At 35.3% G+C, this 20,253-nt stretch overlaps 1 protein-coding gene across 1 annotated transcript in view; it reads left to right on the top strand.

Annotated features, from left to right (window-relative positions):
* SMC1B (structural maintenance of chromosomes 1B) overlaps nucleotides 1–20,253 on the top strand; it is a 90,859-nt gene that overhangs the window by 50,308 nt on the left and 20,298 nt on the right. Inside the window, exons 12-16 of the mRNA XM_007128758.2 lie at nucleotides 1,613–1,759; nucleotides 11,391–11,528; nucleotides 11,826–11,942; nucleotides 13,336–13,442; nucleotides 19,784–19,925. Of these exons, the coding sequence (XP_007128820.1) occupies nucleotides 1,613–1,759; nucleotides 11,391–11,528; nucleotides 11,826–11,942; nucleotides 13,336–13,442; nucleotides 19,784–19,925 (651 nt within the window). The remainder of the gene's footprint in view (nucleotides 1–1,612; nucleotides 1,760–11,390; nucleotides 11,529–11,825; nucleotides 11,943–13,335; nucleotides 13,443–19,783; nucleotides 19,926–20,253) is intronic.

Genomic DNA, 20,253 nt, shown 5'->3' with positions numbered 1-20,253 from the left:
GAGCTCTAGGAGTCGTCTTGGACTACAAAATGATTTTGAAGATTGTCATATAAGAAACACTGACACACACATCACTAGTGACACACTGTAGCTGTAAAGTAAGCTTTATTTAGAACAACTTAGAAGCAGAGAAGCAGTGGAGCCTGTGTATTTTCCCAGCTTTCATTCCACAGAGGTAGGCTTTGGCCAGGCAGAAACAGCGTGAGCTAAAACTGTTCCAGGAGGGGGAAGCTGCCTCCATACCACTTTATATTTTTATGGGGAGGTCGGAGGAGTAAGCTGATCACGTAACAGTGGGCTTCCTGGTCAGGGAAGCTGCTTTCCAGACCAACCAGAGCTTATCTACAGGATTTCAGTTTCCATGCCATGGCTGTTGGTATCCAGTAGAGATCTAGTGTCCTTCCAAAGTTCAGACCTGATGAGAAAACTCATTGCCAAGCTAACCATTGGGAGGGAAGGGAGCCCCCAGGGCCTTCCAGAAAATAAGAAGCCTGTCTCCCTTGAGGAGTAATCCAAGTACTAAGGATGGTAGAGCAATATTATAGAAGGAGTCTTTTTTTGTTAACTGTGCAACCACCACACATATGCTGGAATGTTTACCTCTGTAACTGCAAGAGAGAAATAAACTAAGTTTTCTGTTAAATATAATTAATCTACTTCTAACTAGTACCTCTGATAAGATACCGTGAAAGCCTTCAACTCCACTGGAAGCCTTCTGTGAACCTTCCAGGCTGGGTTGGAGCACTCAAGTTTTAAGCTTCCAGATTACTCTGTGTTTCTGTTGTCTCATACTTTACATTGTAATGATATGTTTATATGCTTCTTTTCCCTACCAGCATGACTCCCTAAGGGTCAGTACCATATTTCACTCCCTTTTGGTCACTCCAGTCCCCAGTATAGAATGTTTCAAACACAGCAGTCACAAAGAGAATGTTTGTCTGAATGCAGGAATGAATGAGATTCCTGTCAGCTTTTTGTTTAAATTAGTTCACATTACGTGGTTTTAGTCCTCCACAATCTGTCTCCTCTGCTTTGACTAATTAATTAGAAACATTCGCAAAACAGTGAGAATTGTTTTCATTTATTCTATAAAGCATATGGTTACTCATAGGACTATAAACTTTAAGCTATTTTATACCTTTGACTCCATTTAAGTTTTTTTCTTGGTCCCAGTTTCATATTCATTTTAGAGAACGTGATATTTTTGATATCCTAAAGTAACTAAGGCTGTTTTCATAGTATGTCTTTGACATGTGATGTCAGATTCTTTAAAAATACAGTATTATATAATGCAGACTATGAGATATTAAATACAAATACTCTTGGTTTTTTCTTCTCAATATTGAATATGTTTAGAACTAATATATCATTTTATTTTGAATTTTTTAAATTGCTGCTAATTTGTTGCCTAGAATTGTTTGGGCCTTAGCAAAACAGGGTTTTGTATTTGAGTTTGTTGGCTGGTGTCCCTCATAAGCTAGTTATCTTATTAGTGGAGTTCAGTAAGTAGTTTTTCTCATCTACAAAGTCTCAGCTGTGAAAGTTGTCATATTATGTTCTGTTTTTATCTTTATGTACATTTCTCCAAGGTTAAATATTTTTAATTTTACAGACAGTAGCTCTTGATGGAACGTTATTTTTAAAATCTGGAGTCATCTCTGGAGGGTCAAGTGACTTAAAATACAAGGCTAGATGCTGGGATGAGAAGGAATTAAAGAATTTAAGAGACAGGAGAACCCAACTAATCCAAGAATTAAAGGTAAATCCATGTTGTGAAAATTGTAGAATACCAAGTAGAGTACTTGTGGGTTTGTTTGTTTATTTTTAAAATTTATTTATTTATTTATTTATTTTTGGCTGTGTTGGGTCTTCGTTTCTGTGCGAGGGCTTTCTCTAGTTGCAGTGAGTGGGGGCCACTTTTCATCGCGGTGCGTGGGCCTCTCACTATCGCGGCCTTTCTTGTTGTGGAGCACGGGCTCCAGACACGCAGGCTCAGTAATTGTGGCTCACGGGCCTAGTTGCTCTGCGGCATGTGGGATCTTCCCAGACCAGGGCTCAAACCCGTGTCCCCTGCATTGGCAGGCAGATTCTCAACCACTGCGCCACCAGGGAAGCCCCAGTAATTGTGTTTTTAAGCTAATTTCTTGAGTAATAAAAGTACCATGCCTATAGTTTAAAAGATTCAAATTATGCAGAATGGAATAAAGTAAAAAATAAAAATCTTTCCCTTACCCATCCTTACATCTCAGTGGTATTTGTTAAACATAGTTTGATGCATAGCCTCTAGAAATGTACTCTGTGTATGCAAGCATATGTGTTATTTTTCTGATTTGTTTTATAATAGACTTTTGCTATTGATAGTGTTCGCAACAAGCTTTTTCACTTAATATCATAATGTGGATATGTTTTCATTTTAGCATATAGAGAACCACTTTATTTTTAATGAATCCTGCCTGGCGTTTCATTATATAGATTTTGCTTATTTAACCCGTGTCTAATAATGGACATTTGGTTTTTGCTATTACAAATGATGCAGCATTAAACTTTCTTTAGAGAGGGAAAATAACACTGCCTAAGAGTATAAATCCTATAGCCACACTGCCTGAGTTTGAATCCTGACTCTGCCACTTATCAGCAGCAGTATGACCTTACCTTACCCCTTTGTACCTTAATTTCCCATCTGTAAAATGGGGATAATAAAAGGACCTTACTTTTAGAGTTATTTTAAAGATTAAATCAGATATTCCAGATAAAATACTTAAAACAATGCCTGGCAAAAATCTAAGCACTATATAAATGTTTGTTGTTATATCTTTACTTGTACCTCTAAGATGATTTCCTACATGTGGAATTTCTGGGTCTAAGGATGTGTGTATTTAAAATGTTGATAGATACTGCTAAGTTCCCGTCAAAAGAAACCTGTAGTAGAGTGTGTATGTTCCTAGATTGCAGCACTAGATACTAACAAATATTTTAATCTTTGCCAATCTGGTAAAGAAAAAAGTGTAATCTAATTGTTTGAATATGCAATTCTTATAACTGAGGTTGAGCATTGACTCATGTATTTATTGGTTCTTTGTAATTTTTTTCTTCTGTGAGCTTTTTTTTTTTTTTAATAAATTTATTTGTTTATTTATTTATTTTTGGCTGCGTTGGGTCTTCGTTGCTGCGCGCGGGCTTTCTCTAGTTGCAGCGATTGGGGGCTACTCTTCATTGCAGTGCACAGGCTTCTCACTGTGGTGGCTTCTCTTGTTCCAGAGCGCAGGCTTTAGGCACGTGGGCTTCAGTAGTTGTGGCACACGGGATCAGTAGTTGTGGCTCGCGGGCTCTAGAGCGCAGGCTCAGTAGTTGTGGTGCCTGGGCTTAGTTGCTCCATGGCATGTGGCATCTTCCCAGACCAGGGCTGGAACCCATGTCCCAGGCATTGGCAGGCGGATTCTTAACCACTGAGCCACTAGGGAAGTCCTCTTCTGTGAACTTTTATTTATTTCCTGTGCATGTTTTTCTATTAGGTATTTGTTATTTTATTTTACCTACTTTAAGAATTATTTGTATTATAAATAAATTACCCTTTAGTCATGTATGTTGTAAATATATTCATGTTCATGTTTCAATATTTCATGTTATAAATATATTCTCTATTCAACTTTTTTTGTCAGCTATATTGAAATGTAATTTATATACAATAATGGTCACCAATTTTAAGTGTATGATTCAATAAGTTTTCACAAATGTGTGTAGATGTGTAACCACCACCAAAATCATGATATAGAACATTTCCATAACCCCCCAAAATTCCTTTGGACTCCTTTGTAGTCAGTACCCTCCCCTGGACCCTCTGGACCCTGGCAACCCAATCTACTTTCTATCATTGTAGCTTTTTCTGACTTAGAATTTCATATATATGGAATCATACAGTAAGTAGTCTTTTGTGTTATGCTTTCTTCATTTAACCTAGTGCTTTTGAAATTCATATTGTGTGTATCAAAAGTTTATTCCTTTTTACCGTTCAGTATCTGTTTGACATTTGACTTTGTTTTATCTATCATACATGTATTTTTAATCTTTATGTAGCCAAATTTATTAATCTTTTATAATTTCTGGATTTCAGTATCATGCTCAGAAAGACCTTATTCTTTCTGAAAATGACAAAAGAAATTCAATAATGCTTCCTTCCAAAGTATCATTTGTTGAATATTGTAATCCCACACACACATTTACTTGAAATGTCAACTTTAACAGATACTAAGTCAGTAGAATGCTTTTAGATTATTTATTTTTCCTGTTTAGCTTTCTTCTTTTGTGTATACAAATGACCAGTTTTTTTTGGTGTTTTTTTTTTTTTTTGCGGTACGCGGGCCTCTCACTGCTGGGGCCTCTCCCGTCGCGGGGCACAGGCTCCGGACACGCAGGCCCAGCGGCCATGGCTCACGGGCCCAGCCGCTCCGCGGCACGTGGGATCTTCCCGGACCGGGTCACGAACCCGTGTCCCCTGCCTCGGCAGGCGGACTCTCAACCACTGTGCCACCAGGGAAGCCCAAAATGACCAGTTTTTTATTCAAGGAGATATTCTGGCAAGGTTACTCCGCTAATTTTAATCTTTTTCTGTAAGCATAAGACCGCAAATTATGTTTTGATCTAAGTAGGTATATAAATAAATATTCAGCTTTTAAAGATTTTACAAATTGAGGCCTAGGCACAGAGAAAGTTCTAGGAAGGTGGCAACTTGAAATGAATCTGGCTTCCTATCCATGTTTATACTAAGCTCTTACCTGTGTGTCTCACCTGAACCTAGTGGAGAGTTGGGTGCAAATGATGTCTTGGGTTCTGGGGGAGGCCACCAGGAAAAGCTGATGCAGGGCTTCTGTTGATCTTTGAAGAGCGCTGGGAGAAGAATCAGGACATAGGGGAATCCTGGGGGGAGGTTAAATATGTGTCCCATGTGAATATGCGTAGTCTTGAACCCCATGAAGCTAAATATTAGTAGGTTGTGGCCTCCCTATTCCTGAGTTTGGGAGAGGCCAAAGAGACCAGAGAGACATCTTCTCCTCCATCTCAGAGTGGGGCACTGACAGTTTTCTGTTGTAATTGCTGGCCTTTGGGTGTAGAGAATGTTTGTGGGGCAGCGGCCGTTTAGGATACCTTAATACCCAGACCTGATCCTCAGTAGGGAAAGAAATGCACAAATGCATTTGAGGTGTTCCAGGAGCCATCAACACTTGAACAAAAAAGTAGCAATAAGGAAATGCAATGTAGTGTCGACCCTCTCTCTGTCCCCACACACACAAAAAAGACTTTCTGGCACTAATAAATGTATTTCTAAAGTATAGAATGCAGTAGATGGATTGAGGGATGGGATTGCCATTGTTGAGAACCAAATTAATAACCTGGAAGACCAAGTGGAATAGTATCTCAATGAGGGGGAAAATTACAAAGATAAGGAAATCATGAGAAAAAGAGAGACTTGGGTAGACTCAGGAGACTTGGCGTGAGAATAATAAAAGTTTCAGAAAGAGGAAGGTGAGCACAGAGGAGAGGAAATAATTAAACAAAAAACAAGAAATGTCTCTAACTGAGGATCCACATTAATTTACCAATTGAAAGGACACATGCAGTTCCATGTAGGTTTAATGAGAAAAGGCATACATTAACACAGAAGTCCTAGGTTTTAGAGGCAAGGCTAAAATAGGAAAATACGCCACCCCCCTTTAAAAAATATTCCTTGTATTTTTTTTTAAATCAAGCTTGTTATCAGACTACAAAACTAGATGAGACTGGAATAACAGCTATAGGCAACTGAGGGAAAAGGGCTACATCCCAAGATATCATTTACCTTTCAGGAATCTGCAGATAAACAGATTCAGAGATAATGTCATGCACATACTCCATGTGACAAAAATACCAAAGAAAGTACTATAAGCAACACATGGATTAGAACAGACCTAATTATAATAAATGAATAGTGCTAAACTAACTCAGCAAAACCTGGGAACTAGAGATGGAGAGAGAAGTAAATATGTTCCAGAGGTCTTATCTGTGAGGAGATGAAGAAGTAAGAATATTCTAAAGATTGTATCTTGGTGGGTGGGGGGACATGGGTGGGACTAGAGTGTTTAAAAGTACACTAACACAGGAACAAATAACAAAAATAATGCAAGAAAAGAATAAAAGATAAAAAGTAAGATGGAGGAAATAAAATTTTTGTGTATCAGTCATTACAGTAAACATGAGTGGATTTAAGTTTCCCATTAAAAGACCAAGATCATCATAGCTTAAAATAAGGCAAAACTCAGCTAAATGTCATTTGTAAGAAATTGTCTTAAAATTGAATGTTGAAAATTATGGGATGACACCTGGCAAATGCAAACAAAAAAGAACAGGAGTGACAATATCAGACAATGTGAACTTTAAGGTTAGAAATCCTCACCTATAGTAAGCTTTCAATAAATATTTGTTGAATGAATTGAATAAAGAAGGACATTATATATTAAAAAACAAGATTTCCATTTCAAACCTCTTTGCAGCACATAGTACCTAAATATTTAAAGCAAGGATAGTTAATAAAAATGAAATTATAGTGAAACATTTCACTATATGTATGTCTTTCAAAATTGGACAGATCTAGTAGACAAAAACAGTAACTTAGAGGCATTGGTAATACAATCAATAAGCTTAAATCCAGATTCTATTTCTAACACGTATTAGCAGTGTGACTCTGAGTAAGTTACTTAAATGCTTTTATGCTTTAATTTTCTCATCAATAGTAATGGGGATAATAATAGTACCTATTTCATAGCATTGTTAAGAGGATTAAGTAGGTTAATGTAAACTTTACAAAACAATAAGTGCTCAATAAATGTGCGATATTATTTAAAATAACTATGAAACACTAAACACTGATCATATGCTTGTCCACAATGGGAACGTCAATAGTTTTTTTTAAAGTAGAGATTTTTATAGGTCATCTTGATCATAATTTAATGAAATAGAAATAGTGACCAAAAAAATCTTTGTCTACATGGAAATTCAGAAGTGTACTTGTAGATAGTTTGCACCAAGAGATAGCAAGCTTGAGTATAAAAACCATTGTATTAAGAAGCTGAAAGTTGATGCCATTGTTGAGCAGCTGCATCACTGTAGACTGCTTTTGTGTGAGAAAAAAAAAAAGCAACACATTTTTTTAATGTTAGTTGAATGATCTCTCATTGAAAAAGACTCCAGGAATGTAAAATAGTGCAGCAGCTATGGAAGACAGTGTGGTGGCTACTCAGGAAATTAAAAATAGAATTATCGCATGATCCAACAATTCTGCTTCTGGGTATATACCCCAAGGAATTGAAAGCAGGGTCTGGAATAATACTTGTACACCCATGTTTATAACAGCATTATTTACAATAGCCAAAAAGTAGAAGCAACCCAAGTGTTCATCAACAGATGAATGGATAAACAAAATACAGTCTAAACATATAATGGAATATTATTCAGCCTTTAAAAGGGAGGAAATTATAACACATGCTACAAAATGGATGACTCTTGAAGATGTTATGCTATGTGAAATAAGTGAGTCACAAAAAGACAAATACTGTATGATTCTACTACTTATATGAGGTACCTAGAGTAGTCTCTTTCATAGAGACAGAAAAGTAGAATGATGGTTGCCAGGGCCTGGGGGGTTAGAATGGGGAGTTGTTTCATGGGTCTAGTTTTCAGTTTTGCAAGGTGAAAAGAGTTCTGGAAATTGGTTGCACAACAATGCAAATGTACTTCAACACTATTGAACTGTACACTTTAAAATGATAAAGATGGTAAATTTTATGTATATTTTGCCACAATTAAAAAAGAAAAAGACTGGGATCAGATGGGTTTATAGCTCAGGTCTGTCTAATATAATTCTAATGTTACATAAGCCATTCTAGATCATAGAAAAATATGGAAACTTCTCAGTTTATTTACTAAAGGTAGTATAACTTTTTTTAATATAAATTTATTATTTATTACTTTTGGCTGCGTTGGGTCTTCATTGCTGCACGTGGGCCTTCTCTAGTTGCGGCGAGTGGGGGCTACTCTTCGTTTTCATTGCGGTGCGTGGGCTTTTCATTGCAGTGGCTTCTCTTGTTGTGGAACATGGACTCTAGGTGCGCGGGCTTCAGTAGCTGTGGCGCACGGGCTCAGTAGTTGTGGCTCGCAGGCTCTAGAGTGCACGCTCAGTAGTTGTGGCACACGGGCTTAGTTGCTACACGGCATATGGGATCTTCCCAGCCCAGGGCTCGAACCTGTGTCCCCCACATTGGCCCGCGGATTCTTAACCACTGCGCCACCAGGGAAGCCCCAGTGTAACTTTAATATCAAATATAAAGATACTACAAAAAATAAAACTAAAGACTGACTTCCCTTGTGAGTATAAATATGTAATTTCTAAATTAAATATTACTATAGAGAATTTAGCAATGTAGTAAAAGAAAAATACATCTGCTGAATAGAATTTTCTAAGAATACATGGGTATTTCAGTATTAAGTGATCGATCAACATAATCCATTACATTAACAAATTAAGGCAGGAGAAAAATCATATGATCATACATAAAAGGCATTTGATAAAGTTCAGCAGCTAGTCCTAATTAAAGTTCTAAGTAGAAGAGTAATTGGTGGAAATTACTTCAATAAAATAAAAAATAGCTCTTACCCAAAACTAACAGAAATAATTGCTTAAATGGTGAAACATAAAAACTCTTTTAGTTAAAATCAGGAAGTAGTGATATCGGCTATCACTGTTATTATTTAACATGATCTTGGAAGTTATATTAAATATAGTTAGTCACAAAATGAAATAATTTGTATAAATTTTTGAAAAGAAGAGAAAAATTGACTTTTTGCTGATAAGACTGTAGTTTAAAAACTACTAGATTTAATAAGATAATGGAAGGGCTACATAAATAAACAAAACCGTGTAGTTTTTCTCTATACTATCAAAAAGCATCTAAAAAGGGAAAAATATTCTGCTCACAATAGGAATAAATATAAGTATAAAGGCACAGTAACTATTAGAAAAATAAATCTTATTGAAGGACAAAACAACTGAAAGGAAAGATATACTATATTCTTGGGTTAGAAGTCCTCCAATTAATATAACTTGAGTGCCATTTCAATTAAAATATTACCAAGAGTGGGACTTCCCTGGTGGTGCAGTGGTTAAGAATCCGCCTGACAGTGCAGGGGACACAGGATCAATCCCTGGTCCGGGAAAATCCCACATGGTGCAGAGCAACTAAGCCCGTGAGCCACAGCTACTGAGCCCACGTGCTGCAACTACTGAAGCCCACGCGCCTAAAGCCTGTGCTCTGCAACAAGAGAAGCCACAGCAGTAAGAAGCCCACGCACGGCAACGAAGTGTAGCCCCTGCTTGCCGCAACTAGAGAAAGCCCAGGCACAGCAACGAAGACCCAACGCAGCCAAAAGTCAATAAGTAAATAAATAAAATTTAAAAAAAAATTACCAAGAGGACTTCCCTGGCCTGCCAATGCAGGGGACACGGGTTCGATCCCTGGTCCAGGAAGATCCACATGCCGCGGAGCAGCTAAGCCCATGCGCCACAACTACTGAGCCTGCGCTCTAGAGCCTGCGAGCCACAACTACTGAGCCTGCGCTCTAGAGCCCGTGCTCCGCCACAAGAGAAGCCACCGCAATGAGAAGCCTGCGCACTGCAACAGAGTAGCCCCTGCTCGCGCAACTAGAGAAAAGCCCCTGCTCGCGCAACTAGAGAAAAGCTCACGCAGCACCAAAGACAAAATGTAGTTTAAAAAAAAAAGATATATATATATATATATATATATATAAACAAGAATTTTTTATTTGATAAAATGATCCTCTAATTCTTACAAATGAAGAATTTCCTGAGACTAGTCAAAAAATAGGTAACAAAAGAGAGTGTGGTAGAACTTGTGGTAGTATTCTGTATGTTACCAGCATACAGAATACTATGAAAAGCCATTGTAACCAAGCTGAGGTAGTGTTGGCATAGGAATGGACAGATTAATGAAAAAGAATAAGGACTTCAGAAATAGGACCCAGTATATGTGATAATTTAATATACAACTAAAATGATGTTTTAGTTCGGTGTGAAAAGGTTAGATTATTTAGTAAATGGTATTGGCACATCTAGGGAAAGTAATTTTGTGCCCCATAATATGACATATAAAAATAAATTCCAGATAGATTGAAAACTTGAATTAAAAAATATTTTAAATGAGGATATATTTTTTTAAAAAGTTTAAAATGAAGACTATAGGTTCTTTAGTATCAAAGAACTCTATAAATTGACTTGAAAAAGACATGATAGAAACATCTGGGCAAAGGATAAGAGTAGTCAGTTCATAGAAGAAATCCATATGGCTAGTAAACATGAAAAAATGCTCAATATAGAATATAGTACTCAGGGGAACACAAATTAAATTAGTGTTACTTCAGACATATCAGTAAGACTTGGGAAAAATGTATATGCTGGTAGGGTTGTAAAGAAACACATACTCACTCATAACGTTATTTATAGAAATGTGGATTGTTGTAGCCTTTGGGAAAGCAGTTGGTACCAGCTAGTATAATAAAAACATGAATACCTTTGACCCATTAAGCTCACTCTGGGCAGTCTGTTGCATGGAAATAAAAACACCAGTATTTAAGAGTATACATACAAGTATGTTATTGCAGCACTGTTTGTGGTGGCAAAAACCTGGAAACCAAGTGAAGGCCCATCATTATGAGAAGAGTTAAATAATTTTGTTACAGTCACACTGTGGAGTAATACACAGCCATTAAAAGACTGAATTTAGAGCTTTATCAATTGACCTTTGTGAGTAACTGAATGAGAAAAGCAGAAGGCAGAAAAGCATGTTTAATGTGATTCTAAATTTGTAAAACAAGACTGAAAAATACAACATATATAGGTGTGTATGTATACCCATGTTTTCATATACAGACTTGGAGTAAAAACACAGAAGAACATATACTAGCGAGTTACTTTGGTTGAGTAATAGGGTGGGTGAAAGGAGAAGGAAATGGATGAGGCAAGACAAGGATGCACTAAAAACAAGGCAACACGTATCATATGATCTCATTTATGCCATTTTTGTGCCTTGGGTGGAACATGCACTCCCCATTCCTCATTTTCATGCCTGTTTCCTGTTAGGAAGATAGTTAGTTTTTTGAGGATGTTGTATGGCATCTTGGTTACTCCAGATGACTTAGGTACTTAATTGCCCAGTATCAGAAGAAGGGAAGTTGGAGTGTGGATGCGGTTATATGTAAAAAGCAGTGAATTATGACGTATGAAAGCACTGTGGAAAGTAAAAGTGTTGTCTGTTATAAAATATTTGTATATTTCCCTTCCTTTTTAGGATTTAATGAAGACACTTCGCAAGGAAGCAGATTTGAAACAAATACAGACTCTAATACAAGGAACTCATACACGACTCAAATATTCGCAAAGTGAACTAGAAATGATTAAAAAGAAGCACCTTGCTGCTTTTTACCAGGTAACATAGACTTACATAAAATTTGATGGAAATTAGAGCCAGGACATAGAATTTCAGGAATTACATTTATAAAGCACCATGTAGTTTTTATACTTTTCCCCATGATTGAGGTATATTATAGTTCTTTAAGTTACTTTATTTTTATGGTTGTTAATGTTGTTATCCAGTTGTACCTGAATTTACCTTATCTCACAGATTCTCTTTTTATTCTGAAAGATACCTATCATGTTTTTGGCTTCACTATATAAAGCTAAAATGGCCATGTTAAAAAGACATTTTTTTCTCTTTTGTAATCAGGAACAATCTCAGCTACAAAGTGAACTACTAAATATTGAGTCTCAATGTACTATGTTGAGTGAAGGAATCAAAGAACGGCAACGAAGAATTGAGGAATTTGAAGGAAGGATACATAAGGTTATGAATGATATATTATTACTAAATGGCATGTGGAATATAGTTCTAGACCAGATACCAAATTTAGGGCTTTTTCAATATGTGCTAAAGCAAAGTTTGATAAATGCTAAGTTCTATTGGTTTGCCAAATTAATTTCCTTGTGTTTTTTTGAGAACCATTATTGCTAATCTCAAGAGAAAGTGACTAGTATACATGGTTATTCTCTTCAGCTCTCCAGCCTCTCCTTGTCCATTGTAAAATTTGCAGCCATTTTCTTTCTCTTACTGCCCTTAACACCAAGAAGGAAAGAACTTTGTCATTTGTTTCATCTTTTAAGGCTGTGTATTCACTCAGTAATTTTTTCTTGAACATTTATTATATGCCAGGCACAGTTGCTTGGCTCTGGGGCACCAAAGATATGATCATCTATCCTCTGCTTATAAAGTGACAGACACTTTCTGGTTTAATTCATTCCGCTGTTGCTTATATCCAATCCTTAAAAAGTTGTTTGTCACACCATCACTCAATAACTTTCACCCATTGCCTGTAGTTCTGCCTTTTACCACATGATTTGAAACTACACTTATGTTGCCCCTTAATTATCTCTTTTCCAGGTTAAATACCCCTAATTCCTTAGTTATGTACATTAACTATGGATCTAAGACTAGTTCTGGTAACCAGCCTTTGGGTACTCTGTTATTTGTCAATGCCCAGAACAAAAAATAATGTAAAAATACTATCTGACCAGTTCAGAGTACCCTGGAACTCTGCACATAGAACTATAACTTTCCATGGCTTGGATTATCTACTTATACAATTTATAGCTTACTGTTGTGTCAATCATATCACTTTCATATTTAATTTATATGAAAGTTTTTTAACATGTCCTGTTGTTAAAACAAGTCTCTCTTATCCTATAATAGTGCATAAATGCAGGGCTTTAAAAATATTAATGTTAAATGTTATTTTGTTAGATATGGCTCATTCTAGTTTTTCCAAGTGTTTTGAGTCTTAATTCTATGCTTCAGTCCTCTTGGTTTTACACTGCTTAAGACTCTAAAGTATTACTCAAATATAAAGAATATTTTATGTATTTATGTAGAATGTTATATTTTGGTGAATGAAATACTTCCGATTTTGTATCAAACACTTCATAGGGCCAAAACACTTAAAAGGCCAGCTATGAGCTTTCTTATTTAGTTTTCAGAATAAGAAATTTGAAAATAGGTAAGCGTAGTTTATGGAGTTAAAGAAAGAGAAAGCGCTGACTTTTCAGAGTACAGTGATGCTTGTTGGGATTCGTCTTTGGCCTAATCCAGGAAAACCTTGGTGGGAAAAACGTAGATTTAAGCATTGTCTATGTATTTTCTTAAAATTAATTATTAAACCACTTGGTTTAAAATAATTTAAAAGGTTGAAGATGATATTTTTCAACACTTCTGTGAAGAAATTGGTGTAGAAAATATTCGTGAATTTGAGAACAAACATGTTAAACAGCAACAAGAAATTGATCAAAAAAGGTATTTTATTAAAAGATGTTGGTAAGCAGTTACTTATATATAAATGTAACTATTATTTCATAATTTAAAGGAATTTGCCTGAGGTAGTCTTTATTTCAGTTTGTCAAGAAATAGCTAGTAAACATTCCTGTTTTAATAAAGAGATCTAATTCTTTTATTCCACAATATTTTAAAGAGAGAAAGCACCAATATACAAAATAAGAGAATGGGGAAATAATTACACAGTGGTTATTGAAATTTACTTAGTTTTCTGTAAATATCCATATATGGATAAAATTGTATAGCCTTTTTATAAACAAACTACCAGGGAGATAATATATTAGGTGAAAATATCCCAATTATAGTGGAGAGGAAAAAGGTAAAATACTTAGTACTTAGAAATAAACTAAGATGTGAAAGCAATATATAAAGAAACCTTCAAACAAGGCTGAGAATTATATACAGAAATGTGAATTAAAAGGAAAGGCAAACTGGTTCTTTCATAGGAAGACTCAATGTTGTAAAGAAGTTGGTATTCCCTAATTTAATCTATAGTGTACTTTAAATATCTCAATACATGTATGGACAAGATTTTTTTTAACTGGATAAGGTAATTCTAGAGTTCACATTCAGAACTGGTTAAGAAAAATATGAAAAAGGTAATGAAAAAGGACTAGAACTCCCAGATTTTAAAACATAGTGTAAAGCTATCTTAGTTAAATCTTGAGGTACTGGCTCACAAACAGAGTCCAGAAATATACTCAGATCTATAAGGGAAATTTGATTTAAAATAAAGGTGCATTTCATCAGTGGAGAAAAGGTATACTTTTCAGTAACTCAGTTGGAATACACTTGTTAGCATCCTGGAAAAAAACCTACTTGGATCCCTACATCATTCCTTAGACTCAGATTAATTCCAGCTGAATCAAATATTTTAATGTTAATAAAATGAAAGCATAAAAATATTACTAGAATAAGTCATAAGAAAATTTTTTTAAATAATCTCAGATTAGGGAAGATCTTTCAGTATGACAGACCCCTGAAGCCATAGAAGAAAAGATTGATAAACTGCAAATGTATAGAAATTTAAAAAAAAAATTTGCATGGCAAAAGCATCTTGAAGAAAATGAGAAGACAAATGACAATAAGGGGGAAAATATACATACACATACATTTTTTTTGTTTTTGTTTGTTTGTTTGTTTGTTTAACATCTTTATTGGAGTATAACTGTTTTACAATAGTGTGTTAGTTTCTCCTTTACAACAAAGTGAATCAGTTATACATATACATATGTTCCCATATCTCTTCCCTCTTGCGTCTCCCTCCCTCCCACACATACACGTTTATATGTTCCTTTCCAATTAGTATGCCTTCTATATTCCTGTCTTATTGCACTAGCAAGGCCCTCCAGTACAGTACTGAATAAAAGTGGTGAGAGTGGACATCCTGCCTTATTCCCAGTCTTAGGGGCAAAGCATTAAGTCTTTAACGTTTAGGTATGATATTAACTTTAAGGTGCCCTTTAGCAGATTGAGGATGTTTCCTTCTATTTCTAGTTTGCTGAAATTTTTTATCATGAATGAGTGTTGAATTTTGTCAAATACTTTTTCTGCTATCTTTTGGGATAATTGTATGGTTGGGTTTTATTTGGGGGGGTAGCTTATTAATATGGTACATTACATTGATTGATTTTAGAATGTTAAACTAACTTAGCATACCTTGGGTGAAGCCCACTGGGTCATGCTGTAGTATCCTTTTCAAATATTTTTAGATTGATTTGCTAAAATTTTGTTAAGGATTTTTGTATCTATATTCATGAGAGTATTGGTCTATAGTTTTCTTTTCTTGCAATGTCTTTGTCACATTTTTGTATCAGGGTCATGCCAGACTCATAAAATGAGTCAAGAATTATTCTCTCCTCTGTTTTCTCATGGAGAGTTTTTATATTATTTCTTTCCTAAAAGTTTGGTAAATTTTTCAAGTGAAGCCAATTGGGCTACCCACCTTTCTTTATGGGAAGATTTTTAAATTACAAATTCAGTTTCCTTATTAGATACAGGGCTATTCAGGATATCTTTTTTCTTGAGTGAGTTTTGGTAGTTTGTGTGTTGGAAGGAATATTTGTGTATTTCATGTGAGTTATCAAATTTATTAACAAAGTTATTAATATTCCCTTTTTATCCTTTTCTATTTCTGTAGGGTCTGTACTGATGTGCCTTCTTTCATTCCTGATATTGCTGATTTGTCTTGTCTTTTTCCTTCTTGCTGTCTAGCTAGAGGTCCTTTGGATCCTTGGATCCTTTCTAAGATCAGCTCTTGGCTTCATTGGTTTTCTCTATGGTTTATCTGTTTCTATGTTGTTGATTTCTGTTCTTAACTACATTATTTCCTTCCTTCTACTTATTTTGGGTTTAATTTACTCTTCTTTTTCTTGCTTTTTAAGGTAGAAGCTTGCTTTATTTATTTTACACTTTTCTTCTTTTCACGTAAGATGTTTATTTCCCTCTGAGTACTGCTTAAGCTGCATCCCACTGCTTCTGGTATGTTTTATTTCATTTTCATTCCATTCAAGATATTTTCTAATATCCTTTGTGATTTCTTTCTGTGACCTATGGGGTGTTTAGAAGTGTTATTTAATTTAACAAAAATTGTTGTGGTGGGGGAGGATTTAGATATGTTTCTGGTACTGATTTTTATTTTAATTCCATTGTGGTAAGGAATATATTTTGCTTTATTTAAATCCTTTTAAATTGATTGAGACTTATTTGATAGCATGGCATGTATTGTATCTTAGTAAATGTTCCATGTACACTTGAAATGAATATGCATTGTGCTGTTGGGTGGAGTGTTTTCTGAGTGGCACTTAGGTCAAGTTGATTGGTGTTGCTAGGTCTTCTGTTTACTTACTGATTCTCTGTCTAGTTGGTCTAGCATTTCCTAAGAGAGGAGTGTTGAAATTTCCAAGTACTTTTGGATCTCTCATTCTCTTCTTCCAGTTCTGTCAGTTTATACTTCATGTATTTTAAAGCCGTGTGATTAGGTGCATATATATTTGGGATCATTATGTCTTTTTGCTGAATTAATCCCTTTATCTTTATAAAATGCCCCTTTTTATCCCTGTCATATTCCTTGTTCTGAAGTCTGCTTGAACTTCAATATAGTTTCTTGCTAAAGAGTTCTGCCTATCAATCATAAAAATACAACTGGAACTCTGATTGAGATTGCATTGGATTTATAGATTTATTGGGGGAGATCATCTTCAAAATATTTTTAAGTCCTCTCATCTAAGAACATAGACTATCTCTTCATTTATTCTAATCATCTCTATCCTTTATTAAAATTTTAAAGTTTTTTTCCATAAAGATCTTGTGTGTTCTTAATTTCTAGATATTTTATAGTTGTTTTCCTCTTATGACTAGTATCTATTTTTATGATATTTTCCTAGTTGCCTTCTACTGGTTTAGAAAAATGGTATCAAATTTTAAATTCTCTAACATCTGATAACTTTGCTAACCCCTCTTATTACTTATAGTAGCTTATCCATTATGTCTCCCAGGTATTAAGTTTGAGGTGCCTGTGACATCCAATTAAAGGTGTAGTAGAGTAGACAGTTGAATATACAAATTCATGGGAGAGGTCCAGGCTGGAAGTATAAATTTGGGGATTGTCAGTATACAGATGATACTTAAAGTCATGTGACTGGATAAGATCACCAAGGGAATGAATGTAGATAGAAGAGAGAAGAGATCCTAGGCTATGTAAGCAAGTTGAGGAGTTAAGAAGGAACTATTAAAGGAGCAGCCAGTGAGGGGAGAGGAAGCCAAAGTGGTATTCTGGAGCCAAGTGAAGAAGTGTTCCACTCGTACACAGCCTGTGCGTCTGCCTCCTGCAGCAGAAATAAACCCCTGAAGGGTTTGTTCTTAACCACTCGTACAAGCAGCATGGTCAGTGGTTAAGAGCAGGGATTCTTTGGCCCTTGCCTGAGTGTGTCATGCCTGGCTCCACCACTTCCTAAGTGGGTAGCCTTGGGCAAGATACTTAACTCTCTGTGCCTTGGTCTCCCCAACTGTTAAATAGGGATAGTGGTATTACCAACTTCAGAGAGTCATATAACTTAAGTGAGTTAATTCATGTAAAAGCATTTATAACGGTGTCTGGCATATAGTAACCTCTCATTAAATATGACTTTGTTTTTATCATTATTGTTGTTGCCTTTGTATTACTAGTATTTAGCACAGTATCTGATACAATTAGTGCTTTAAAATGTTTCTTAAATGAATGATTCTATTAGCAGGCTATGTGAGGGAGAGTGGGTGGAGAAAGTATGAGCTACAGTTGATATTGAAATTCTTTTTTTTTAGAGATACGGCTTTTTTATTGAGTTATAGTTGATGTACAATATTATATGTTATAGGTATATAATATAGTGATTCATAATTTTTAAAGGTTATACTCCATTTGAAGTTTTTATAAAATATTGGCTATATTCCCTGTGTTATACAATATATCCTTGTAGCTTATTTTATACCTACTAATTTGCACCTCTCAGTCCCCTCCCCCTGTATTGCTCCTTCCCCCTTTCCTCTCCCCACTGGTAACTACTAGTTTCTTCTCTATATCTATGAGTCTGCTTCTTTTTTGTTATATTCACTAGTTTGTTGTATTTTTTAGATTCCACATATAAGTGATATTATACAGTATTTGTCTTTTCTGTGTGACTTATTTCACTTAGCATAACACCCTCCAAGTCCATCCATGTTGTTGCAAATGGCAAAATTTTGTTCTGTTTTATGGCTGAGTGATATTCCAGTGTATATATAAACCACATCTTCTTTATCCATTCATTTGTTGATGGATACTTCGTTTGCTTCCATATCTTGGCAGTTGTAAATAATGCTGCTATGAACAATGGGGTGCATGTATCTTTTTGAATTAGAGTTTTTGTTTTTTCAGATATATACCCAGAAGTGGAATTGCTGGGTCATATGGTAGTTCTATTTTTAGTTTTTTTTTTGAGACATCTCCATATTATTTTCCACCATGGCTACACCAATTTACATTCCCACCAACAGTGTACAAGGGTTCCCTTTTCTCCACATCCTTGCCAACATTTGCTATTTGTGTTCTTTTTAATGATAGCCGTTCTGACAGGTGTGAGGTGATATCTCATTGTGGGTTTGATGTGCATTGCCCTGTTGACTAGCAGTGTTGCGCCTCTTTTCATGTATTTGTTGGCCACCTGCGTTTCCTCTTTGGAAAAGTGTCTATTCCGATCTTCTGCCAATTCTTTAATCTGGTTGTTTGATGTTGAGTTGTATGAGCTGTTTGTATATTTTGGATATTAACCCCTTATCGGCCATATCATTTGCATATATTTTCTCACATTTAGTAGGTTGTCTTTTCCTTTTGTCAGTGGTTTCCTTTGCTGTGCGAAAGCTTGCAAGTTTAATTAGGTCCCATTTGTTTATTTTTGCTTTTCTTTCCTTTGCTTTAGGAGACAGATCCAAAAAATATTGCTACAATTTATGTCAAAGAGTGTTCTGCCTATGTTTTTCTCTAGGAGTTTTATGGTTTCTGGTCTTACATTTAGGCCTTTAATCCATTTTGAGTTTATTTTTGTATATAGTGTTAGAGAATGTTCTAATTTCATTCTTTTACATGTAGCTGTCCAGTTTTCCCAGCATCGCTTGTTGAAGAGACTGTCTTTTTGATGCTGGAATTCTTTGTGGGGACTTTATGAAGCTAGCAAAGTAGGAAAGTACATCAGGAAGGAACATGTTCTTAAATTCCCAAGTTTGGAGTTTGTGAATGAATAGCTATTTGAAAAGACTGATTGGCTAATTAAATAAGAATAAACATAAAAATTGTTACTTAAAGAAAAAGATAAGGGAAGGAAACTATAGATTTTAAAGGATTTAAGAAACATTCATATGCAGTGTATGAATCCTGATGCAGTTTTTTTTAATTAATGAGACCCAGGAAATTTGGCAGTGATAGCATTTTGATATTAAGGATGTTATTGTCATTTCTACCTATAGTAGTTTATGGTTATGTATTAAAAATCACTTCACTTTTGGAGATACATGTTAAAATATTTATAGATGAAATTATATGATGTCTGAAATTTGCTTTAGATAATCCAGTGGTGGGAAGGAGTGATGAGTGGGATTATAGATAAAACAAGATTGACCGTGAATTGATACTTATTAGAGTTGGGTGATAGCTATGTGGGAATTCATTATAGTATTCCTTTTATGTTTGTATTTGTTTGAAATTTTCCATAGTAAAAACTAAAAAAGAGTTTAAAAAATAATTGAAGGACTCTGTTTACCACTTGTAATGCTTGACTTTATTATACTAGATTAGAATTTGAGAAACAAAATACTCTGCTTAATGTTCAACTTGAATATAGTCGCAATCAGCTGAAGAAAAAACTGAATAAGATTAACACATTAAAAGAAACTATCCAGAAAGGTAGAGAAGACATCGATAACCTAAAGAAGGTAATTAATGATGGGTGGCTGAAGTCATTGAAATGATGACTTTCTTCCATGATTAAACATTTGTTGAGTTCCTGAAAAATTCTAATAGTGATAGAAGGTGGGGGCGGGGTACACATTTGAGAAATACTTGAAATACAGTCCACACAGCTTCATGAATTATTAGATGTTGGGAGGGGTGTGACACGGTGAGTCCTGAATTCTAACTTGGGTGATTGGTGGATAGGAGGAGAGATTAAGGAGAGAAAATTCTGGACCTGTGGAGCACGACTTACCTGTGTGACATCTAAATAGCAATTTCCAGCAGGTAGTTAGAGAGGACGTAGATAAC

The sequence above is a fragment of the Physeter macrocephalus genome, chromosome 6 (genome assembly GCF_002837175.3).
Source record: "Physeter macrocephalus isolate SW-GA chromosome 6, ASM283717v5, whole genome shotgun sequence".
Lineage (NCBI taxonomy): Eukaryota > Metazoa > Chordata > Mammalia > Artiodactyla > Physeteridae > Physeter > Physeter macrocephalus.
Note: the sequence above shows the minus strand (reverse complement) of the source record. Positions and strands in the feature narration are given on the sequence as shown.